The 26,660-nt window shown below is 38.1% G+C and overlaps 1 protein-coding gene across 4 annotated transcripts in view; it reads left to right on the top strand.

Moving 5' to 3' along the window:
• LOC135418610 (uncharacterized) overlaps positions 1–26,660 on the top strand; it is a 182,524-nt gene that overhangs the window by 45,576 nt on the left and 110,288 nt on the right. For 3 of the 4 annotated variants that reach the window (XM_064664081.1, XM_064664074.1, XM_064664059.1), the window contains exons 7-10: positions 1,374–1,546; positions 14,638–14,705; positions 17,746–17,869; positions 20,015–20,254. In XM_064664081.1, the coding sequence (XP_064520151.1) occupies positions 1,374–1,546; positions 14,638–14,705; positions 17,746–17,869; positions 20,015–20,254 (605 nt within the window). The remainder of the gene's footprint in view (positions 1–1,373; positions 1,547–14,637; positions 14,706–17,745; positions 17,870–20,014; positions 20,255–26,660) is intronic. The other variant, XM_064664068.1, reaches the window with a different exon arrangement.

Genomic DNA, 26,660 nt, shown 5'->3' with positions numbered 1-26,660 from the left:
AGGGGAACAAGACATGCTTCATCTTCTGCTTTTGGCAATGTTTCTTTTTCCAGTGCTTCCTGGGTTTTCTCTCTCTAGCCAAACCCTTAATGTTACAGTAAATTTAAAAGTAAATATTGTTTTGTTTTTGCTGTTAATAGTGTAGGTCAAATCACTTTTCATTAGGCTTGTAAAATTCTACATGAAGAGATGTGTACCCTAAGGTAATGGTTTAGGTTGTTTATATCTACTGTACACTTCCCCCAACATGATTTTGAATTGTATCCTGTTGTAATTAAATAAAAAACCCACCCTACTTCCTGTGTGTTGGTGGCACCGAGGTGATTTAAGTACTCGGGAGGTTCAACAATTAAAATCATTAAACAACGAGTAGTGAGCAAATCTGAAAATGTTAATAGCCTTAGTTTTATCTTTCCTTTTCTGGTCTTCATTAGAGAATGAAAGACTTCAAAGGGGAGCGAGGAAAAAAATCCTCTTTTAACTGCTTTCATGTCATAGGATGGACAAAGAGAAGTAAATAACTAGATATGGCAGTTTCTCAAAGAGATAGGCACAGAGAACTATAAAAGCTTACACATAGAAATATGATGCAAGAAAGTCAGACATGGACAATCTGGTATCTGTCATTTTTTTAGTGATTCTAACATGGAGAAATGAGCAAAAATAGTTTTTGTTATTATTTATGGCCCAAACTAGTATTAGTACTGTAGCAGATATCAATGAGAAGATCTATTTTTTTTAATGTAGCATGATCAATTAAACTGAAAAAAGGACAAAGTTTCTCTTTAAGGGTGAATTTATGAATGGGTTTTATTTTTATTTATGTGTGGCATGTACCCTTTGGTTCTGCATTTGTCATCACAGTGAAATCAGGGTAATGATGTGGGTGAGAGCAGAACTGGATCCGATTAATTAGGCAGGAGTTGCATGTGCACACCTAGGGAAGGAATCCAATCATTTGTGAGGAGTTAAGAGGATGATGAAATGCTTGGTATGGCTTCACCTAAAACTCCCAAAAACCTCAATTGCAGTTATTACTCCTGAAAACCAAGGTTGTTCCAGATCCCAGTCCCTTTAAGATTTACAGGGAAGCAAAGTACCCATAGAAATGTAGAGCATGCCTTTTAAAAAGTGTTTAAGAAACAAGCTGCTAAATTTGTACCTGAATGCAGATGTTGCACTCGAGGACAGTTTTTCTGGTACTGGCACTTGGCACTCACCAGTTGTTTTACTGATGCTATTTATTACGGTTCATTTTATGGCATGAATTGTTGTCTTAAAATGTTGGTGGGCCAAACATATTAACTGAGAAGGTACTAACCAGTGAATAAACTCCCATTTGCTAAGAAATAATCTTCCACTTTTGTTTCAAGCAGCCCATGTCGTCAGTGAAGATTTTCCAGAATCCGTGATGCCTGTCAGCTCCAGTAAGGCATGTGACCTTCACAGGGAGCTTGAAGATGAAGAGATTCCTTCGTATATTGAACAGTTTGAGAGAGATGTTCAAGATGACATAATTCTGCTTGGCAGCTTTTCACTGGAACAGGTCAGAGTTAAGAACTGTAAGACAATTTTATCGCTTGCTTCATAACATGATGCTGGCTTGTTAACCTTGTACACCCCAATTCTATTTCTCTGCCTGGTGATACACATATTGAAAGAGGAAAAGATAACCACTTTCACATGCTTTATGTGACTGGCACTTTGCTAAGCTAGCAACAGGACCTTTATCTTCGTCTCCATTTTAATGTGAATTAAAACAGATTGCCTTAGTTGCTTCTTTCCTAAATAGTGGAATATCTCTGACTGCTCTGTAGTAATATTGCAATTGAGTTTCAATCAAGAGACTAAGCTTAGGACATCTCTCTCTGCCAAATTTAACAGAGGGTTATTCATTTATCAGTGAGCAAGTTCAAATTGGAGCACATGGAGGATTCATGTAGCAATGTTCATTGTACAGTTGATAAGACTATTCCCTAATTATAAATTTGTAATGTTTTTCAGGGTGGCAAAGCTTTCTAAGCTTTTCTTTTTGTCATTTCATAGTGTAAAGAGGCAGGGTTGGGAACATGTTGACAAAGGCACAAGTTTTCAGGGCTGAAATGATACTTGTGGGCACCTAACTACCATTTGTCCCTTTGAAAAATCTCATACTAAGACTAGAAGACAGGAAGAGAGATTAATTGATGAATCTATCATTTTTAATTAGCAACATGAGAACAGCATGCTGGCTCTGATGGGCTTAAAATAGGTTATCCAGTGACTAATGGTGATCTAAGCTTTTTTTATTTTCAGAAAAGTTTTTAGATTTTTTTTCACTGCAGGACTAAACCTTATCATTTCCTTTGCATGTTGGTGAGAGACAGAATCCTATTCCTTACTGCTTTCCTCTAAATCCTGAAGCTATATTTCATTCCTTCAGAGTTTTTATAGCTGCATGTATCATGGATGGAAGGTGGTATGGGTAATATTGTTCAGAGAATATGAAATGGGAGGGAAACATGAGGGAAAAGGACTCAGATGGTACTAAGAGCCTCATCTGCCTCAAGGGACTGATGGAGTATAAATCCAGGAATAGGGGAACAGAGAGTGCTGCACCTTTCCGGAAGGTTATAATATGTTGAGAGTTCGCACTGTAACTATGCTTGGGCTATTCAGATGCCCCCAGAGTTTCATGAGCCTCTGTGACACCTAAAGGAACACAGTATTTTGTTTACACTCCCTCTAGACATGGTCACTGTGAGGTTGATCATCTTACCTGGACTCTTTTTGGAGGTGTTCAATGAAGTTTGTTTACTAGACAGGAACAATTTATCTGGTCATCACAAAACAACATCCTGCTTTTTAGCTGACAACTGCATATATGAATTCGCATGTAATACAATATAATACTGCTTTTCTTCCTTATATTATTACAAAACAAAGAAAATCCTAATTTAATAGGATTAATTGAGCTGGTCTACCATGAGCATTCAGAGAGGGACTCAACATTTTATACTGCAAGGAAGAGGTCTTGAATACCTGTTCTTTCTCTCCATGCTTCTCACACATCTCTAACTTCAGTTGTTCATGCCCTGCTAAGGAATTTAGTCACATTGATACTGTATCAATTGTTACATCTGCATCCTACAATGCAGAGAGTAAGAAGAGGACCACTGAAAAATCTGTATTCTCTTCTAGATCAGTGATCTTTACATCCGTCTTTTCCTTGCAAGCTTACAGAAATGATACATTCAGCCCCTCTGAACAGAAAATGGAAGAGGTGACATGGGAAGTAGAGGCTGCAAACATGCGCATCATGTCATTGGTATTCAAAGACATCTAACAGTAATGTGAGCATGCTAATTCTTGTTTAATTGATCTTTATTCTTTAATGTACATCTCTACTCTTTGATCTGTGGATATACCCCTGCAGCATTGCAGTGTCGGTGCCTTTCCACAGCAGCCACAGGTTCAGTGTTAGGCTGCTGCCATTGGTCTTCAGAATCTGTTCCTGACATCTTTGGGTTGCTTCCAGCTTTTGTTGCTTGAACATATGTTTATTGGTTTGTAAAAGTCTTTAATTTTCTGCATGGCATTTACTTCTTATTCAGTAGAAAAAAACCCCTTCCCTTCTCTCTGCAGGTTTAGTGAGTAGCAGATGTACTTTAGCCAGCATAATTTATGATTAGTTAATTTAATCTGCCATAATGACATAAAGTGAGCCTGAAACAAGCTTCTATCAATTTTGCCATTAGAGGTAGCATAATATTTTCAAATGTCTACAAAACTGAGTAATTAACCCTTGGGCTGAGAGGAGTCTAATAGACATCTCTCTCATATTCCTTTGCTTTGACAAAATGAAAACAAAACATGGGAGCCCAAGGGTTAAAAATAACAAGTGAGAGTTTATAGTACGTGAGACTGGTTTTATAAGTGAGGTTCAGAAATACATTAGACTGCTGCTGTTTGTTTTTAGGCTGCCAAAAATTCTCTCCAATGAGGCATCTGATTTACACTAGAGCTTTGCTGGCAGCATTGGCATGAAGAGGGTAGCTATGCATCAACTGTGTATCCCTTAGTTCATTGTTTTTCTTCTCTGTTTTGTAGCATTACAAAAATGGGTAGCTTTTGTTTCAACAGCAGCTTGGTGCATGAGATTACCACTATTCAAAGTTTTTGAAAGAGCAGATGCATTTTTCAAAATAGTATTTTTTTTTGAAAAAAGGGGTTACTCTAGATTTTAACTCTGGAACTTCAAGCTGTATTGTTTTAATTTTATGTCCTGTTTTGTAAATGCAAAAGCTGATAGTTGGGGTTGACAAGAAATACTTAAGGGGAGACCTGATAGATTCTTGTAAAGAAAGCATTAAGCAGATGTCCATGTTCTGTTAACAAACACATTAAGAAGATTAAATTTGGAAAGCACTGCTCCTTCTTGTGGCCTGCCATGTAGATCTAAGGATTTCAAAAGTCGTAATGACATTTGCTTTCAATAATGAAAAATAAACTCTGTTGCAGGAAAATCAGAACTTTGGGACCGTGTAGTGGTAGAAACTGAGCAGGTACAACCAAGCCTGGGTATGCAGAGTGCCACAGAAAGCCATCTGTTATGAGACAATGAGGGGACACACGCTTATGGGCAGAACTTGATCACACAGAGCAGAGAAATATGCAAAGACATAATGCTGACTTGACATGTTTGATTAAAGATGAGGTGCTCTCAAAACATGAGACTGATGAGGATGAAGCAAACACTTGATTGGGGTGAGACTGCACTTAATGGGCTTTTGGTAACATAATTTTGCTATACATTAATTTAAATGCAATGGAAATACCAGCTCTAGGATTTTCAGCTGTTTCTGAACTGAGACAATAAAAGTGACTACTCAGTTTTATGTAGGTTTTCTCTGAAAAAAATTAATAGTTGAGTGACTGAAAGAATCAATACTGCCCAAGAACATCTTTTCTGTTTGGCCACCATCTTCCTGCAACTTGGTCACTATTCTTTACTAAGGGTAATTTATTCACAGACCCCATCACTCTCTACAGGTTTCAGATGCTGCATTTAGCCCTCTGTGCAAGGCATAGCACCTTGCAGAACTTGATCATCACAACTATATAATCAGTTTTGATCCATGACCTCAATGAGAATTACTCAAGAGCCTCTGAAAGTAAAGTGCAGATTTTGCTCTTCAGTACCAGCAGTTGAGTTATAGTAGTAAGAAATGAGCTATTTGTTGCAGGTGGATAGTAATAAAATGTTGTCTTTCATCAAAAGATTTACCTTTTGGTTAAACAAAGGTTAATGCCTCAGGGTGTTAGACCTAATACTCTTACAGGGTCATTATCATCAGTGCTCTGACTCCTTGCCAAGTCACAGAGATCAATTTATATGATGATGGAGTGATCAGTTTTCCCTTGGTTAATGGTGGATAGCACATGGGTAAAATTTGGTACTATATTAGATGATAAATTTGCTCTCCAATCACAAATTTAATCAGTGGGATCAGACCTCAGTGATAAAAAACACCAATGCACATTTACTTTCATGTTATACCCCATTGGATAATACTGTCATACAATCATATCAGAGAATGGTTTGGGTTAGAAGGGATCTTAAAGATTGTTTATATCCTGATGGCACCTGCAGACCTCCCCTCATCAAAGCTTTAGTCTGATAAGCATTGTACAATCCATTCTGATTGTTCTTCATGAGGATAATCCTTGTAGGAATATATGCACCTAATAGTAATGCAGAGTTGAAGGTGACTTTTGAAGGTGACTTTTCCTCAGCCAAAACCTGACTACTTTTTGATATTTGCCAATATTTTAAATGAATGTCATATGTTAATGAGTTAGAGTTTTTTTTGTTCTTGTTGGTTTTTTGTTTGTTTGCTTGCTTGTTTTTTTCCCTGAGAATTAGAGGTCTAGTACAGAAGCTGGCAATGTTTCATGTCTTAAAAGTGGGTGACTTCATTTTAAATAAGCTACTATATGCTACACTCATTATTTGAGTGTCAAAGCATCTCTACAATCAGCTAGTGTAATGGTTTCCATTTAATTTGTGTGATATGGTAGGAATTATGTGTATCTTCTTTAGCACCTAATTTTCTTTTGAAATCTGTAATTAGCCTAAGCTCATCAAATTCGTTATAGTTCTACCAGGCAGACTGCTCTTGGACTGGTGAAAAAAACCATTTTATTGAAACCTATGTTTTAGGGGGAAAAGCACAAGGTGAACTTCCTGAAGGTTGGGATATTGGGCTTCTGTCCCCTGGACTTCTGATGTTCTGCTTAGTGAGTGTCCATGGCCCTCCGATGTGTGTCAGCAACCATCTGGCAGACCCAAAGCCCGATGAAGATGCCAATATATGTAGCTAGGGGACTTCTCAACTCTGTAGGCTGGCAACTGGAGATTTCTAAATATCTTTATTCTATTGGGCTTGCTCCTGTTTCCTCAGTAGGATCCTGGGAACCCTCAAAATTTCTAAGGTTCCTGCCTCGTTGTTTCCGGACACTCAGATATACATTTTACTTTTTTTTAAAAGAATTTTTTTTCCATGGGGAGCATGGAAATTATTGTCACCATAAGCAGAACTCTGGAAAAGTTGTTTTATATGTCTGTAAATAGTCTGTCACTTTGCTGCCACAATACCCATAATATTGATATAGCTGCTCCTTTAAATCGTAATTTTTTCTGATTGCTTTGTTGAGGGGTCATGTGGATTTTCCGTTAAGTAAATATTTAAAGGGAAGTAATGAAAATCTCCTATATTTCTTATGTTTTTCACTGAAAATGATTTAACTTAGTTTTTATTGTGTTCTTTCACACTTTAAGATCAGAGGGGCAATTAAGCAACTGAAGTAATTCTGGATATTCTATTGAGCTGGAACAATGAATCCTACAGCTACTGTAAATGATGATACTGCATTTGCTGCTGCTTAAGGTAATCTGACTGGTCAGCTCTCTGGCTCATTATCCTAATATAAACTCTAGTAAGGAAGTCCATTTCTATGGTTCAATAAACAGAAGCAATTGGAAAGATTCTTCAAAGAGAATCAGTGATTGCCAAGTCCTGATGAAGTTTAAGTGACTTCATCAAGTACTGACCACCTGTTAAAAGAAGCAGAACTCAGATGAGGATTGTAAGGAAAGAGTGACTATTACTGATGAATAGAGGCACAAACATGCAAAGAATAAATACAAGGAAAACAAATTTTTAGTTGCTCATATGTTCTCTAGAATTATTTTATGTCCCCAGGGTTGATTTATTTGTATTTTTAATACATTTGGAGCCAAACTGTAGTCACAGCTGTAGCTAAGTCTAATGTTTGTTAGCTTTTATGAAAGGAGGCTCTTTAGCAGCATTGAAAGACTACACAGATTTTGAGCTGCAGATAAAGGATTTGCTCTAAATGCTGGAACATTTTGCTTCTGCAGTCTTATAGTAGAGCTGAATTTGTTGAATGGAACCTAAGCTTTATGGCACTTTTTACCTTTACTTCATAGAACAGATTCATTCAGGTGGGGAAGAACCAGACCTCTGGAGGCTGTCTAGTCTAACTTCCTGCTCTTGAGGTATATTGGGCTTTCCATGTGTAATACGACTTTTTAAGGGCTTTGGAGTTGTCCAATTAGTTTGTTTGTGGGAAACGTAACCAGGTTATCTGTAAGTTGAGAGATGTAGAAATACTGGGAAAGAGAGGCCAGTTGCTTTACATGCATGCTTATTTACTTAGTACAAAGGTGGAAAATCGTCACTGTTATTCAGCCTGCAAGCAACCTGTTAGCACTGTTGTTTTTACTCATTACTGTGCCAGATCCTTAGACAAGATGCAGCTTTGAGGACTAAGTGGTTATGATGAGAACATATACTAAAGCTAATTTGTTCCCATAGTATGATGTTATTATACAATTGCTCATACCAGCATTCAAATCAGAAAAGGATTTCAGCTGAATATGTGAAACAATTTCCACCTATACCTTTCAGGAGAGAGATGGAATAGGATGTGGGTTAGCAGGAGGAAATCTGTTCTCTACAGAGAAAAATCATTAGGCATGGCAACTTATCATTGCCACTGTTGTATTTAAGACAATCATACAGTAAACTGTACTTAAAGTGGTTTTTTCCTCTCTGTAATTAATTTTCATATACTAATTGTAAGTGAATGTCTCTTTTAATTATAAAGTGTTCAAATGCATCTGCATGCTTGAAACAGAAGATTTGAGAGCCAGTACAAATGGAAGTTATTGGATAAAGTTATGGTCTGTGCTTTTTGATTACAATTATAATAGAGACAAATTTGTGAGGCACTGGTTTATTGACAATAAGGAAAAATAATACGGACTCAGGAAGATGAAATAGACTGTAACCTCAGACCTGGACATGAGTTTTTTGGGGGGGCTGTAACAAGAAAATTAGTTGTTATGACTCAAGTTTTCCCCGTCTTCAAAACAGACCTAAAATTGGACACCTACTCTGGGGAAGGGTAAGAGGATTAAAGGAGTAAAATTTCGTGGGGGACTTTGAAAATAATAAAAACATTCTGTGCTGAAATTGACAAACATTTTTAAATTAAGGAAGAATGGGAGAAAACCACAAAAAAAGTCTCAGTATTTCTAATCAGTATTTCCTTTCAGTTTCCCTTCAGTTGTTTGTGTCCTGATTTGTTGTCAGTATGCAGAAAGTAGAAAAAGATTGTAAAATGCTTAAATTCATTACATGGCTTATGAACACTTTTTCTTTTTCATTGTTAATGTAAACTATTCATTTTAGATCTATAGATTGGCATAGTTCACTTTGGTTTTCACTGACATTACTTGTGCTACATGAGTTTATACTGGACAGAATGTGTTCCCTAATAAAATGTGGTTAGTATCTTCTGTTATATCTTGTTAGCCTATTCCATTATATCTTACTATTTAGGCTAAGATTACATGGAGCTTCTTAGTAACTGGTGATTTCTAGGCTAATCTGGAGACATCTGAACTTGTGGAACTTTGGCAGGCTAACACATTTCTACTTAAAGTCTCTTTTTCAATGGCAAATGCCATTTCAGGGTTGCATATTTTCAGTTCTTGGCTATGGTTGTCAGACATCCTGATAAATGGCTTTGCATACACTAAAAACACTCTTTAGATTTGGATGAGGACATCAAAGCTTTATGACCTTGAAGCTATACCTTCTCAACTGTGGAATAAGAAGCATCAGAACCTAGTGGTTCTGAAGAAACTACAGGTGATGCCTCTGTGAACAGCATGACAGAAATGAGAAGAATGGGTTCTCTGTTTTGAGTCTGGGGATGCAAAATCTTTGTTTTTCAGAAGTTGGGGAGCTCTGCAGCACACATCCCTTCAGAGTTTTCTCAATGCATCTTAAGCAAAGTGATTAAAATTCTTTTAATTTGTTAGTACTATCGTCTTGGATCAAAATTCGGAATGAAAGCACCTCTGAGTTTTGGGGAAATTCAGGTCCTTGTTTATCACACCTACTTTAGCTGGATCTAGCTTCCATATCTGTTCAAAATTAGTGTCTTTGATATATATGTCTTACAAAAGCATCCACCTTGGTAGCAGAATATTGCCCTCCTGTACTGATTGCTATCTCAGTCTTCACTGCATTGTTAGAGATAGTGCAGTGCTTTACGAATTTATCAAAATGATCAACCTATAATGTTGTCACTAAATCTGTCTGTATTACTCAGTATAATAAGGCTGTAGCATGACTAAAGTAAATCTCATTTTGTGTTCTGCAGTATCAAATTTAAAAGTGGGTTTGAGTTCTGTTATAAAATGCTCGATTGTCTAAGTTTTTAATTTTGTTCTTATGAACAGTAAATTAATTTTCTATTTGGAACAAAAGTCATGGGGGGGGTTGCTGTGTTGATTTTTCTTTCTTTTTAAAGAACATGTTTGAAAGTTTATGGCACATTTTTTGGCAGAGTGCACATCAATAATACTACCATATGTCCAGGCTTTAGCACAAGTTTACCTTTGGGTTTGTGGCTATCTCCATGACAAGGTCACACAAATTCCAACAGGAAATGGGTAGTGCAATTTTCAGAGCAAGCCTATGCAGCTATTGACTCATTATTTTCAATGAAGGGCACTCATTCCATTTACCACTCACTGCCCCCTTTCCTGGTGATCTCCCTATAGTTAACACGAAGAGGATAAGTCTCTCAAAATTTCATTTTACCTGAAAAGAACGTTAACTTTTCTTGCAATATTTTTTTTCCTCATCTGAAATGGTTCTTCATTTTTATTTATTTTGTGGTATACAGTGCATTAGATATTGAAGTCACTAGGAGTGAATCTCCATGCAGCAGCCAGACTGTGAAGGAGGAGAACTAGGTGGCACCAGTGGGACTAGAGACATGGGGTTTGTTTCTAGTTCTGCTGATGCTTTGCTTAGTAAGCTCTTGCTTATCCCATCTGTAAAAATGGAGTGGACAGCATTTCCATCACTGAAAAATATTCTAGGATGCAGAGATGAAAATTCTAGGTAAAAGCTTTTATCTGGGCATCTTTTTACGGCTAAAAAGACAGCACTACCTGCACTATGATGTACCAGTGTGGTATCTCAAGGAGTGGAATGAAGGGGAAGCACCAGGATCCTCCGCATGTGAGATCCCTCTGGACAGTGGAAGGCTGCTGGAGATCCCACTGGTGGTGTTTCTGTGCTGCCTCTGCTATGCCCTGACCTGGTGAGGAGGACTTGCGGGAAGGTGGATCCCCACAGCACTCCTTGCAGGGAGTGGGATTTCATCAGGGCCAGTGCTCCACTGGCTGTTTCAAATTGCAGTGGGGCGAGTACCTCACCAGAAGGTTGTAATAACAGTGCTAGGACTGACAAGAAAGGGGTGCGTGTGTGCATGTGTGTGTGTAAATATTTTCCCTAAATGGTCCATTTTTGCTAAACAATAGAAAACCAATTAGATTTTGCTTCAAAGCTTTGGTGAATTTTGTGGTCTTTCTTTTAAGAGAAAAGGATGTGTTTGGGTGGGGTTTTGTTTAATTTTTTTTTCCAAATTGAAAAGTACTCTACAACCTAGTTCTGCCATTTGTGAAGTAGTTTCACACTGAAAACGGCAAGTCAGCACTGATTAATGGTATTGAGTCAGGTTCTTGCCTCTGTAGAAACAATACACACCACTGTGTGCCTAGACTGAGCCCAGACTGAAAGACCTTTTTCAAGCAGTGGTCTTGATCATGCTCTTTGAAATCAGTAGATAGGCCATTTGTGTAATTAGACCTCAAGAGAGCAGATGAAGAAACTGAGAAAGATGTGTGAAGGAGCTGGCTCACAGCTAAAGCAGGGGCTGGTATCAGGATGGAGAACAGGAATTGGTGCTGTGATTAAGCACTTCTGCCTTCAAACCACGCCTTGCTTTTTCCAGTACGTCCCAGATGAGCTCTGAAGGATATCCAGTGGTTCGCAGATTTTAGCCAGTTATTTTCTGAAGGGGCCCTCAATGTCTATACAGACTTGAAGCTAAACCACATTTCATGCCTTCTTGTTGGGAACGCCCATTGTCAACAATGGGTTGTTGTTACAGTCTAGACAATGCCAGTGTCATGATGAGAAACAAGCACTCTGCCATGTGTGCGATGGTATATGCCATTGAGAAAAAGCACTTGGTTTATTCCAGTAAATCTCTGATTCAAGGGATGTTGCAGCAATGACTATTACGCATTTTAAAAAAAATAAAATTATATGGGCTGCTCTGTTTTAGAAAGCTTACACATTTTTTCCTCTATTAAATTGCTTCCTGGTGATGGAAATGTCTGGGATTTTTTTTTTTTCTACTGCATCTACGTTCCTTTAGCTTGCACACCCCTGAGGTAATTAGTGTAGGTTAAAATTTACATAACTGACTTTGGGGTTTTGCAAATAGGAAAGATGGAAATTTATTCAAGGTGGTGAATAATTCATTTAAAAGCAAGTTTCCTGTTTTTTTAATCATGTAGAAGATGTATTACAGACTCATAGAGGTTTTCTGAATAGGACCCTAAGCACTGAATTTTTGATAAATTTTTTTTTCTTGGTATAGGTAAAGAAATATTAACCATGACTCATTGCACTTTTCCTGTTCAATAAGATTTGAATAAACTTAAAAAATTTATTAGGTAGATGATAGAGCTTTTTAAAAATTATCATGACACACTGTGACAAATATTTTACTAAGATCCAGAAGAAATAGTTTTAAATCATACTCTCATTGCCACTTCAGAGGCAGAGACAGAAAACAGTTCAGTTAATACAGATTCATATTTTCTTTTGAATATTCATTATTTAATTAAGATTAGGAAGATAAACAAGGGGATTGGACAGCTGTGGGAGTCTGGTAATAAAATCAATTTTTCTTTAAAAAAAACTTCTCTACTACTGTCTCAGTGTAAGCCTGGACTGGTAATGTTTGAATGTTATTGCAATATTATGGCTACTTGATATTTTACATGAAGTGAATTTTCTATTTAATCTTATTTCTTAATTAAGTGGCCACCTCAAAAATTGCTTTCACAATCATCACCAAGAGTTGCATCCGGGAGAAAAAATGTGAACCAAGGCCTCCTCCCACTTTCTGAAATTTAGCTTTAACTGCCTCAGCCCAAAACTTGAAACCCCTTTCCATCTACCAGCAAACTCTGGAAATGCATGGAATCTTTCCATCAATAGTTTTTGTCATTAAACCTTCTCAGAGATTTTGAGCTCAGTTGCTGGGTGTCAGACCAAATGTCCCAGCCATGGCAGCCTGGTGCCTACATCTCGCAGGGGTGATGAAAGTGGTGGCCTTTGCTGGTTGGTCTTTGCTGCCACCAGGATGAGTTCCCTACACCTGAGAGAGCATAGGAATAATCTGTCCTTGCTCTTGACATGTTTCCTGGTGACTGCAGCCTCCACTGGACTGTGGGAAGTGTCACAAGGTGGGTCTGATGGCTCTAACCACGCAGCTACCAGCTCTGCTGGAGTGGAGCTCCAGAGCAGAGCCAATTCCCAGTCCTTCCTGAGAAAGTGGCATAGGAAGTCATTTACCAGGCTGGGGAAAGAAAATCAGTGTCAGCATTTGCAGGGATGGGAGAAGAATGAGTCCTGCTCCTTGCTCCAGAGACTTCTAGTGGATTTCAGCCAACTGTTGTCCAGGAGCAGGAGGGCTTGGTTCCCACTAGCAGAGGAGCAGTGGTTAAGGAAACATTGTCCATGACACAACTGCCATGTGGAGAGGTGGAAGGTCTTGCTTTGAGCTAGTTTGGTTGCATCACATTTTTAATCATGTATGTGTGATGCCTGACCTGGAGGATTTATTGCATCCATCTCGGAGGATCTCTGCTGGGACTACCAACAAATCCCACTGTTGTCTAAGGCAACCATGATGTTTCTGCTTTAATTTTACAGGATTAAATTAAAAGGGTTACATTAAAAGCTACATGGACAAGCTTTTGTTGTTTTTGTCTGTCTTTACACTGACAATTTTAATTTTGGAAATAAGTGGGATGCTTTGCCTTAGTCTTCAGCAGAGATTCTGAAGTTTCCTTAAAACTGACACAAATTTGTCAAAAAATTTAGAGATTTGGAAGAAAGGAGAGACTTTAACTGTCATAAATGGAGTCTCTGACGGGGAATTCTTCTCCATTGACTATTACACTGTCTCCCTACCAAAATGATTTTTTACCTTTGAGGCACAGTGAGAGTAGAAGTGGAGCATAATTTTACACTGTTTAAATGACTGTATAGGGTATACAATAGGAAGCCTTCTTATGTATTGGTAGTTTGTATCTATGTTTTATGTCAATCTCAGGGACACCAACAGAAGATCCAGACATGAGAAATGTTCTTGAATATTCAGCAAGATCTCTGTACTGTTCAGATCAAGGAGAAGAATTTTGTTTTCATGAGTGGGCAGCCCTCAGTATGGTTATTGTTTTGAGTTTTTTCACAGAGAACATAGTTTAATAAGTGTGGATGCTAGCTTCTTGATAGAATGACTTTTTGAGCTTGATGTGCAAGGGTAAAATAACTTCAGGCCCTTCAGCTTCATGCTAGAGAGCTCAGAACTGTTGAGGCAGTGGACTGCATACATGAGTTAGCCTCCTACAGATTGCAACCTCCAAAAATGTAAGTCCCTCTTACCAAGCATTTCAAAACAAACCTGGTGAGACAAGGCATCAAGATTTTGAGTGAATTTAAAACAAGACAAGTTGAGGGTTCTATGGTCTATGCCTAAACCTGCTTTGTGTGTCGTATTTTGGTGCGTCTGTACAGACACGCACATGCATAAACGTTATGTATGCTTATGTATGACTATGTGGTTAGGTGTTGTAAAAATAAGGACTGTAGAACACTACCATGTACAAATATACATTGTATGAGAAAAGTTTTAAAATAAGGTGAGAGCTCAGTATCTCTTGAAAATAATGCAGTAAATATGGAAAAAAAGTTATGAAAAAAATAATGAAATAAAGTTACAGTGGTTAGAATTCCTCATTGCTTCTGAAAACCTTCAACCAGAAGACCTGAGGCAAAGCTTTGGAAAATTTCACATTTATGGCTTTTATTTCCATGTTTTTTCTGTACATTTGGAAACAAACTCTGTGGTTTTTGTTGTTGTTTTTTTTTTTTTTTAATTTTTCTTCTTGACATGTGGGACTCAAAGCACCACAAGGAAGTTTCTCACAGCAAGAAACAAAAGTGGAGAGCCAGGATTCAGGAACTGCTTCAAAGGTACGTCAGATAAGAGCCACTTTGTACTTCCATCTAATGTGCTTTCCTTCTAAAGATCTTTCAGTGCTTCACAGATATTAATGACTAGAACTTCTCCCAAATGAAAGACCTCAGGCCTAGAAAAATTAAGCCTGTGCATTTGAAAGAGGTCTCTGTTTTGGGTTACCTCCATTTTTGGATACTCAGCTTGGGCTGTAATTTTTAAGTGCTACATACAGTGCACTTCAAAAGGTGACCAAATGTCTTTTCCCAGCATTTTTGATCTTTGCCACTGAATTACCCTTCAGAGAGTGAAGGAAACAGGAATTGGAAAAAGTTTTTGTGATCAAGCTATATATGACCTTCAGATAAACACATGCATCAAATTACCTGTAAAGAAATGAATGGAGGAAATAAATAACCCTCATGAATAGAGCAAAGGAAGCTATGTTCTGCTGTGACAGCTGATGAGCAGGCTGGTGAGCACAAAAGGGGTCTAACTTCACTGAATAAATTATTTTCTTCAATCTAATACCCAGCAAAAGGAAGGAAAGGAGAAAAATGGTGCAACTTTAAAAGAGATCAAATGCAGTTATTTAAATGTTTGATGTTCAGTAATGAAAACTGTTTACCTTCATAATTGTATATTAGCAGCTAATAAAGGCAATAGATACAGTAGTTTAAAAGTAATAAAATCAACAACAAAGTGTATTTAATTTTAAATTGAATTGCAAGCAAATGGGTGTCCTAATGAACCCCTGTGTCAATGCAACTCTAACCAAATTAAGTGAAATTATTTCCATCATGCGAAACTAAGTAAGTACAAAGTTCCAAACAACTTCTCTCCTCAAGAAGAATGCTTTAACATCTCAGATGTTTCAGGTCTATGAATTAGCTAGTGCCATTCATTCACCTTCTGTTACTTCCATTTAGGACAGCTAGAGCCAAATTGACTTATGGAAGCTCAAGAACAAAAGTTCAAAGGTGGTTGACCCTGTGCTTCTTGTATTCAGTCCTTAGCACTGGAATCTTGTCCTTATTTCACATCGGTCCTGGCTCGGGCAAAATTTCCATATACTTAATTGTCACTGGCATCTACAATGGCCTTCTGACCGATTCAGTTGGTATTTGGGCATTTATGTGATAAAATTCTACTGGTAGAGAAATCTGGAAAGCAGTTTTGCTATGAACCAGTGGTAATTTTACTGATGTAAATGTGTACATTTTCAAAAAAACAAAAAAAAGGCAAAAGAAATAGGCATGGTCTGAGTAGAACAGAAACTGATTTGTAGCAATGTGCCAGGATCTTGGAGATAGGAGCCTCTGTTTCAGAAGAGGAGAACGTGTTACCTACCTAGCACATGTGTATGACTCTGGGATGTTTATCATGATTGCACAGTCTCTATAATTTTCTTGATGAAGAACAATGTTAATTTTTACAAATGTGGAGGCTTCTCAGATCATCACCTAGCATACAAAGAAAGAAAATGGGAATGAAGACACTGGTGTCGAATTTTTCAAAACCAAGTCAGAAAATACTGAAGGAATGCTGCAGGAATGCTTCAGAAGTGCAGTCCAGGGAAATGTTGGTTTTGAGTCTTGATTCTTCCATTATTCTTTTTTTTTTTTTTTTAATGAACACCAAGTTATAGCATTTTCTTTCGTGGCTAAAAACTTAACTCAGTACATTGCTTGGCAACCTAAGAGAGCCTATTTTTGTATATACCCAAGCTAATCCTGCATTGCAACCTTACCTGATGTAGTGATTTCTCCTTGGCTCCATATGACCCCTCTCAGTATGCTGCAGGCAGCTCCCTTGACCTCCAGCATGACACGTGGCTGACCCTCAGCCAGGAAAGCCTGCTCAGCCTCCATCTTCTGAGAGCCACCATGTCCTTCTCTGTGCCTGCCCTGCCTCCCCCTGCAAGTGTGGCTGGAGCATCGCCAGCACTGGCGTGACCAGCTGACCCTCCCTGGCCTCTTAAAGCATGTTGTAGAAGCAAGAGCTGATGTGTTTTGAAGCCAGCAGAACATCTACAGATGTTTTTACTTAGGGTCAATAATATTAAGATACTGATGCCATGTAGGGACAGAGGAATTACTCATGGTTCTGTGTCTGTTGACGGATGGGATTGCCAAACCATACGGTTTTATAGTGCTTTTTGTAAATGTCTTAGTTTTACATTTGCTCCTGCTGTGTTCTGGGAACAAGATTTTCTCCATAGGGTACTGTGCCTTTTGTGTATCCTGTGCACTAAGCAGGGCAGCATTGGAAGTGTAGGGCTATTCTTGCTGTATTTGCTGGCATTCTGTGTTGCTACACTGACCTCTCTTGAAAAAAAAACCAAAAAAACCCAACAACTTTGAGTTGATATAATTACCCTCCAAATCACTTTAAGTACACAAGAAGTTAACATATGAATGACAAGGAAGGTTTAGTGGTTCACATACAGCTGAAAATTTGTGTATGTGCATGTAAGTGTATATATATGACATATAATTTACATATTTAATTTTTCTATCTATGAAATAAGATATTTTTGAAGATTTCTAAATGACATAGGATTTAGATATAAATTTATAAGATTTTTTTGGATGGGAAAAACAAACAAAAAAAGTAAGATTTTATATATATAATTATTTTTTTTCCTGTGGTTTAAAGCAAGTAAGTCCCCAAGGACTCAATGGTTTCCAAAAACCTGTCCAAGTTTATTGAAGCTGTCAATCAGTCCTCAAAGTGTCAGCAGAGGCAATGGCTTCCTACTTTAATATTCTCAACCTAGATCCCGAGCTGATTATAGACAGGCATTGAAACTTCAGGTTCCTTATGTCAACCTGTGGCACAGACTGACAAATATTGGTCTTGTTATTTTTTTATGCTGCTTTTTGAAGCCTAGCCATTTCTCTGCTTTAGCAAACTGTTGTTTTTTCTGAGTACACTGCAAGTCTTAGGATATGTTCAAGGAAAACATCAAACATGTATTTCCAACAGCAAGTGCTTTCTGTGTATGCATTGTAGTTAATTTCTTTTCTGTTCTTCTTCTCATTCCGACTTCTGCAGATTGGGAAGTCAGCCACTGAAAACAGAAGAGAATGGAAGGGAAGAAGAAATGATAGCCAGCTTTGGTAACCTCGCATGTGTGAATACTGGATTAAATGGAGCAGCAGCAGGGCCTTGCGAGAAGGTGAGGTTCTCCATGAGTGCTCTTTTCCCTAATGTGAACTGCTAAATGACTGGATCAATTGTACTGCTCTTTTTCTTTCCTTTCTTTTTTTTTTTTTTTATTTCTCTTTTCATAGTTTAAGAGAATAGCATTTAGCAGGTTTCAAAATATGCTTTCCAGCAAAAGTAACCATATGCTTAAAGAGAATGTCTAAAGCTATTAATGATGAATCATTTGGGCATGGCAAGAGTTCTTCAAAACAGTTTGTCAGTGCTGGCCAAGCAAAGTCTTTCAGCAGGAGATGAGACAGCTATGCCACCATGCAAATGAGACAGGCTTGAAATATGATGAATCTTCTATCTCCTTTTCCTATTCGACTGACACTCGCTTTGAGGAAGGTTGTAAATGCAAGAGAGATTGTGGTATAATTCCTCAGACTGGCGTTTCTGCCCCCCAGTCACTATTCGATTATCTTCCAAATTGCTGTGTTTCAGAGAGATAAAGATTTTTTATGGCTTGCTGACTTGAAACAACCAGAAGAGCCAGAAAAGAGATGGCTAACCGGCCATGCATAGTAATTCCATTGGTAAATGACAAAATCTTTGTTTGTATGACATTTCCAAAATTACTACAGAAGATGAATCTAAAATACAAAATGTCACATTTGGCATGCAAAACTATCACAATATATTTCAGTATAAAATTCATAGAGGCGTTTAATTTAGAATGTGTTTAATAACGAAGGCTGCCTGCATCAGTAATCCTGCCTTGAGGTTTAAAAAGATTGTCTTATTTATTCACATAATGTTAATTTTTTTTATATATGATTCAGAAACCAAAAATATTAAGGTTAAATCTTCATTGTTAATTAAGATTTTCTAATTAAGCTGAAAATTATTGTCATTCAGATTAATTGTTAAGTATGGTTTGTGTTGAGAAACAAAAGAAGTTTAACAAATTCAGCTGTTTATTTAACTGCTTAATTTAATTCCAGAAGCTTTCTATCTATATGGAAATATGCTATCTCTTCCAAAATAAATCCAAGACAGGATTAAAGAAGAGATTATTAGCTACTGTAGGCTTAAACTGTGAGACCACTAAACCTAGTAGTCAAGGTAGCCATGTGATTCTGAAGTGTGGGTTCTTATAACCAATTGAAAAAAAAGGACATCTATCACTAGTCTTTTCTCCAAATAATAGAAGAAATTGATTTCTTGGGGAAAAGAGGAATAGCATTGCTGATTTTAAGCACTAAATAATTAGTTACTGTAGAAACAATTTTATCCATTCAAGTCAACACTGGAGCCTAACTGGGACTCCCTGTTGTGTGCCTGACCCCTGCATTTGGGCAGCACTGAAGTATCTTCTGGTGTAGTGGGACAAACCTTACATCATTACTCAGGCAAGGCTGTGTAAGGATTGTACAGTCGTGTCTGTTCCCCACAGCCAACCCCCACACTGAGAAGCTGAGTACACAAGGAAAGCACCAGAAAAGCATTTCTGGTACACAGCATTTATTTCATGCTAAACATTCTGTAACTCAGACAACATCTTGTCAACAGCAACCAGCAGACGTTTCCTTCTGTCTGGACTTGGAGTAAAGGTGCCTTTAGGGAGTTGTTATTAAACTCTACATGTGTTGCACTTTGATTACTATTTTTAAGAGAATCTGATTATATGATAATCAGAAGGTAAAAGGATAGTCTGCATCTTACACAGCACTAATAGCTTTGGCAAGGCTAATAATTAGTGTAAAAACATGGCCTGCCCTGTCTTTCACTCTGAGCCTGTGGCCTGCTCGTCACATCAAATATTGTGCCTGTCTCGCAAAGCATGCTATATTTTTGAAGGTATTGTCTTCCAGTTAATTCTGCCTTATTATTACTGTCTAATATCTTCTGGTGTCATACTTCACCAGCTCTACCTTCCCTCCAAGGATGCTCAACATTTTATGAGTAGTATTTGTACTGCTTTTTTTATCTGTCATCTCTATGACTTTTGACCTCCCTAATTGCAGATACTTGGATAGCAATAAGTAATTGCAGGTTGAACAAGAAATGTGTTGTCTGTTTTTCAGTGTTTGTTTTCTGGAAGAAATTTGTTCTTGCTAATTGTATGATTAAAGTCAGCTCAGCCCATGTTGATAACTCTGAGCCTTCTCCCTAGGTTGACTACTCCAAGAAGCCTCAGTCGATAGAAATTCACTTCAAATGCCTGAGGGGAGTCAAAGATAAGGTCCCTAAAGGCCACTACACTCTCAAAGTTCGTGTTCTGAGCCGCTTAGGTGGTGGCTTGCTGGAGAGACCTGAACTGAAGGAGCAGCCTCAGGCCAGGACAACGCAGCCTGTTACTCATGGTGGAAACTTCTACAACACTGAAATCTACTTTGGACAAAGTATCCAGACAGTAAGCAACACTTCATAAATATGCTGTCTTTGCTTTGAAAGTTAAAACACATCCGCTCTTTCTCCTTTAGGCTTATATATTTAATGCATTCCATCATGTTAATAATTTATTTAATATTTTAAGGTGCAATTTAGAAAGGTGCAATTTTTTTCCCCTAGGTTAACCCTCATCACTCACTCTAAAAGTGCCAAATATACGCTACATCATATAGTGTTGTCAGCTAATTTTAAGTTTTACTTTTATTCTCTCTTATCTATGCAGCTTGTCAGCTATGTAATTTGATTTCTGTAAAGTAGCTTTAGAATAATAAATGAACGAGTGGGTGTATATAAACACATGAATGCCCAAATCCTTTTGTGAGTTTTTAGCTCCATTGACCCCCATTTGCCAAAAAAGCAGCATTTGGATTATTTTGGAAGGAGCCCAAACACTTGAGGCTCTATTCTGTCTTTTGTGACTGAGGCACACATATTTTCCTGCCTAAGCATGCTGTGCATGGCAGGATTGTTGTGTGTCAGTTGCTCACTGTTGTAGCTAATGCCTAGTGCTGGTTGAAACATTGGTCTCAGATAAACCCTCTGGCACGTGAAAGCTTCTTTACGGTTTGAAAAACAATCTTCATCTCTCTCACTGCGGTGGGGTTTTTTTGTGTGTGTTATGAGGCATTGGTAGAATGACTAGTTTTTTTCTACTTTCAATCATTTATTTTGTGGTATGACCTGAATGGTTGTTTTCCTCCTCCAAACCTTCTGTTGTCCAAAGTGTTGCATGGATACAAAACAGACAGGCAGTCCTTATCCCAAAGAGCTTTGGGATAGCAAACCTTTATGTATGCCACTGATGCTTTCAGATACTTGTGGATAGGTAATTTCAGATGTTGGGTTTGTGACTTATAAAGTGTTACTAAGTCACATTTTCTGCTTTTTAATTGTTTATCACCTGTAATAGATAATGAACAGTGTCTGTAATACAGCTATTGGTGTGAAAGGAATCACATATATGGGGAGGGGAACTGTAAATGTGACTTTCACATGATGTTAAAACAAATACATGCATCTGTCAGAGAAATCACTGAGCTGGGATTCCTTCCTAGGCAGGATGTGTGCATCTGGTTACTTTCCTTGGAGATTAAGTATTGTCTTGAAAGGAGAAGACTGGACAGTATGACTGAATGACTCCAGCATGATCTGCTTACTTTCAGCATCATGTTTCTCCTAGGTCTTTGCTGCTTTTTGCATTTGCAAGTTTGCTTTAAAGTTCTCTTGGGTCTCACAGGGGACATTTGATTAGCATCTTCACCAAACTTCATTTTTAGTCTAGTGAACCAGCGTGCGGGTCTCGGGCAAGTTCACTTAAAATACAGGACCAGGAGAAGTTGGATTAAATGACCTTCTGATAATTCCCTGTCTTCAGTACTCCATAATGGACAGCAAAAGCTTAATGTCATAACTTTAGAAAACCTTCTCCACCAGCTCATTTTGAAGACATAGGATGTATTGTACCCTGGATGACTCTACCTTTCTGTCCTTCCACCTTGGTATTGGTGCACAACCTTAAGATACGTTTCAGAAGAAACCCTTGGGGTCTGTGCTGAGATGAGGCAAATTTTAGGCTTCAGATGGTTAACATCTACCAGAAAACTTGGGGTAAGTAGTGACGTCTCAATGGTGAGCTTCACATGAGCATCTGGCTTTGAACACAATCTAATATACAACACTACTGCCCTGGGATATATTATGGGGTGGGAAATAGAAGGGTTCACAAATGCAGAATACGCTTCTGTTTTCATTGGCCAGAATAATGATAGGAGTTCAGTGTAAACATGGTGAAAATGAAGACATGCATGCTTGATATTGAAGGAAAGCTTAATTTTAAGTAATATATTAGAGAAATTGTTCCAGAACACTACATCCTTCCAAAAATAATAACCCTGTCATGTCGGCAAAGTTGGTGTCAGCGTGGGTTACCTGCTGCGTACAGAAAGTGCTGGTCATGTAAGTTAGATCTGCCTCAGGGCTAGTCTGACTTGCACACCCGACCTTTCAAAAATGTTTTCTGTTCATTAATCAATGTTCTTTGCTCCAGCTTGCCAGTTTCCCTTCGTTTCGCTCCTTCATTGTCCTCCCTTTTAGTTTGTCAACCTACTTCCCCAATAACCTCTGACTACTTACTAGACAGTGGCTCCTAATAGCTGCAGTTGAATTTTATTTGTCTTTCAGTAAGGCCAGACAGTCAAACAATTAATTTTTTAAATTTAAATTATGCTGAATGAAACCTGTATGAATGCTTTGGATTGTGATAAAATGCAATTGCTGTTTCAAATGACTGTTTACCATTTTAGAAATAGCAACAAATGGCATAATCTGAATGGGACTTGTTTTAGACTCATCATTTATAGGATATTTTCATATATTTAGTTTATGCAAGTGGACTTTAGGCTTTGATAGGTAAAGTCTGTGTGACTGCATCATCTTTACCTAGAACAAGTATATATATTTTACTATATTTTACTAGTATAACTTCCTTATTGCTGTTTCATGGTGGGTAAGATCCTATTATAGATAAGACCTAAGTAGTCAGTAAACATTTTTTTTTCACAGTGTATTTAAAGCACTGTTTTACTCCATAGGATTATGTTCAAGTGTTAGCAAGTCCAGATTACATTTTTCAGCTTAATGATGACTTGAAGAGCACAAATGAATTCCAGTATGCAAAAGTATAATTTTACACAGAAAAAGGTGTTTTATTTTGCCATCTTTTTTTAGGTTAGTTCAGTAGACATTAAAATTGTTCTATGAAACAGTTACAACAATAAGAACAAAACCTCACTTTTCAGAGTCAAAATATTAATTGGCTTCAGTGGAACAAAAGTTAGAATGTGGCAAAAAAGCTTCTCTTCTTTAAAAAAAAAATGTTTTCAGCTATAATTTCAATTATCAGGACCAAAATATTTTGTGGTACATTGCTGACTTTGCCTACAGAGGAGGAACCTTTAAGGAAGATGTTCTTATTTCCTCTTTCTTTACAACAAATTATAAACATTTCTGAAGCACTTTTCAAGACAAAATATTGCCTGTTAGAAAGTGTTCAGAATGGGAAGTTCAGATAGGAAATTTTCAACTGTTGCGAAGAGCACCACAAGTCGATGAGGTTACCTGCAAGTGACATTTAAAAAGTATTCATTATGCTGTCCAGACACCTCGGAAGTCAGTCCAGCACTGCTGAGCTCCAGAAGTATGTGAGCACTGGTGCTACAACATTTTCCCCAGTGTACCTGGAACTTGGGATAGTACTAAATCTGTTCATACGCATGAAAAGACATCATTGCTGACAGAACAGTTCACAGAACTGAAGATTTTTAAAGAGTATATCAACTGGTTAATATTTATGTATCAGTGTGGCGAGGTACTAGCAATATTATAACAGTAGCTGGGTACCATTTTGTTTTACTTGAGGGAAATTCAATATGAATAAAACAGCAACTTTTCAAACATGACATTTAATCCACTCATGTAAATCATACCAGGAAATCTATTATTCATTATTAAAAGGGCACCATATTTTTATTACACTGAAAATGAAACACAAATGCTGTGAAAAATTTAGTGCCTTTTCCTGAAGTTTCAGGACACTTATCATGTAGTCATCTAGCAGGGGCTGACACTCATTTTAAAATATGGCTACAAAATTAATAAATTTGAACTCTTTTGCTTGGAAAAAGAGGATGTTCTATTTCACTGAATGAAGTGGATTTATTTTTTATTTAAGGCTTCCTAAATACTTCAGATGGCAAAGTACTTTGGTAATGTTCACATTTGGAGTTAGACATACAATGAATAAAGTTCATGTCTTTATTAGTCATTTCCAGCATTTTCTTCCCTGAAGTGCATTTTGAAAACTACATATATCAGAAACTGATTAACATGACCTAAGGTATTAATTCTTAAAATATGATGAAACAAACAGTTTCAAGGACATTATTTTCTGTATGTCAGCAGCTGTCTAAGGTCTGTGATGCTTTTAATAATTACAAAACTAGGTATCATTAGCAAAAGTAGACCGCAAACTTTCCCCTCCTTGTGTGCCCCCCCTCCACCTTTTATTTTATTCTTTAGTGAAATGCTGGCATAAATGAAGAACATCTAGCTCTCGGACACATTTTTAGGACATAGTATAAGAGTTTGATAATGCTTGGCAGTGCCAGATGACTTTCAAAATGAGAGCCACTTACGTTTTCCCTGAATGCAAGTATTTGTAGTTGGGATGATGAGGCACTACATGAACTTTCTGGTAAATTCAAGAACTAAGCCTGTACAGGTGCTTGTATTTATTTGAAGACTGCAGGCTTGATGTTTTTATTTTACAGGAACATGTACTTATAACTACTTCTATTTTATTTATCTGAGTTTGTTTGAGGTCTGGTCTTCAATCGCCATTTGCTAAATGTCTCTTTGCAACAGCTCCTCAAAATACATGTTCTCAGAGCAATTCTGTTCCATCTGTGTCACAACCCTGTGGCACTGTGCCATCCTGAGGGATAGATCTCTGTGGCAGGACACCAGCAGCCCTGGGACTGGTCACTGCTTATACTGTGGGGCCATGGACCCCATGCTGCTCGGACTGGCTGCTAGTCCTTCCACAGTGCTCTGCTCCCCAGGTGGCCATGAGTCTGTCGTCTTGCTGTGCACCCAGCAGAAAGCATCACAGGGACCTGCTTTGGCCCAGTGTCATGCTGTGCTCACATCCTGTTCCATCCAAGAGCTGCAGCAAGGTAGTATCTCTGGAGATCTTTGCTACCCATAGATGGACTTCCCAAATGTGGATGGCTCCATTTCCACCAACGTGTGAAGATTTTGAGAGATTCATTAAGTCTGGTGTGCTTACATTACAAAGTTATTACATATTAGAATCTATTGTATCTACCTTATTTAGCATTGTGCAATTGACTTACATATTCAAAAGGTCACTACTTATCCTAGGTTTTGTTTCTGGCAAATTGGAGTTACTTTTCACGTGTTGTCTAATCATTGTCCTCCAGTGAAGGACTTCTTGGAATCTCCTGCCGGAATGTACTGTGAATGCTCTGTCAGCTTATACCAATACATATTGCCCAAAGACCTCAGAAATGTGACCCACATTATAATGCATCATATCTGACTAGAGTAAGGTATGTTGTCTGCTTTGGAAAATCTAGCAGACATATGTTAAAAATCAGGAGTGTCTGGGGCCAGACTTTTATTTTGGACCACTCCATGGCTTATTCCCTAACTAATTGAAAATTATATCTGTAAGAGAGCTTGACGTGAGCTGTAGGACACAATAGCTGTACAAAAGTCATATATTATCTGGGGCAAATCGGCAGGAAGGCAGAATGCAGCCTCTGCCTGTATTTTTAACTCCAAGTGAACTCCAGAAAACAGAGAACACTAAGTACAAAATAAATGCTTGCTCAAACAAAAAATTCAGTTTGAAAAAAAGGAACAGCTCCATGACTCACCAGAGATGACAGTCTCGAGCTGTGGAAAGGGACCTACACTCTGCTTTAGTCCATATCTGCAAGTCATAGGAGTCAGCAAAACACCCTCAGAAGATGCTGTAATTTTTTTGCCTTAATATATCTGGTTTTAAAGCATTTCATATTTTAAATTATTATCTGTGAACTTAGGATCATCAGGGTAGCTGCAAGGCTGTACTGCAGAAATGGGAAGAGTACATTATGCCACCAAAGAATAAAAAGTGATCCTGTTTAAATATGCAATTTTTGAGCAGACCACACAAAGAAAAAAGGATTTGTTCTCAGGAGCTGGTCTTCCTATTTCTTTGCTGGTGAGTGGTAGCTGAGCCCCTGGAAAGAGAGCAGAGCCTGATCAGGTTTGGACCATCTAGGAAATGCTGAAGGAGCATGAACTCTGCATTGGCACTCCTTCCCTGGTGAAGTAAATGTTGCTGCATTCCCGGCTGGACCAAAACTCAGTGGATGAAGAGGTTGTGATGGGGAATCCAGAACAGCATCAAGAAAGCGACATGAGATGGAGCAGCTGGTGGAGCAAAAAGGAGAGGGAATCTGCCTGTTCCGGCTCTGGAGCCTGGGCCAGGCAAAGTGACACTGCTGCATGATTCAGCCCTGCATGCCGAACAAGCCACATTTTCGTGAGACTCCTTGGCTCTGAGTGGTTTCTGGGCAAAGCACATGTCCTCTTGACACAACATAAATAAACTCTGCTGTTTTGTGTCTGTGGCCCACGTTATCCCAGGAAATTCGTGCTCTGATCGTGCTGAAATCAGTCTCAGGAATAAATAAGTGAGATGGAAGTGGCAGGAGAGGGAACTTTTTTCCTGCTTTCCTCTTACAAAGATGGTTTCTCCCTTGCAGGATGAGGTCAGAATCCACTCAGGCCAGTGGTAT

The sequence above is a fragment of the Pseudopipra pipra genome, chromosome 1 (assembly GCF_036250125.1).
Source record: "Pseudopipra pipra isolate bDixPip1 chromosome 1, bDixPip1.hap1, whole genome shotgun sequence".
NCBI lineage: Eukaryota > Metazoa > Chordata > Aves > Passeriformes > Pipridae > Pseudopipra > Pseudopipra pipra.
This window is presented reverse-complemented; position numbering and strand designations above follow the sequence as displayed.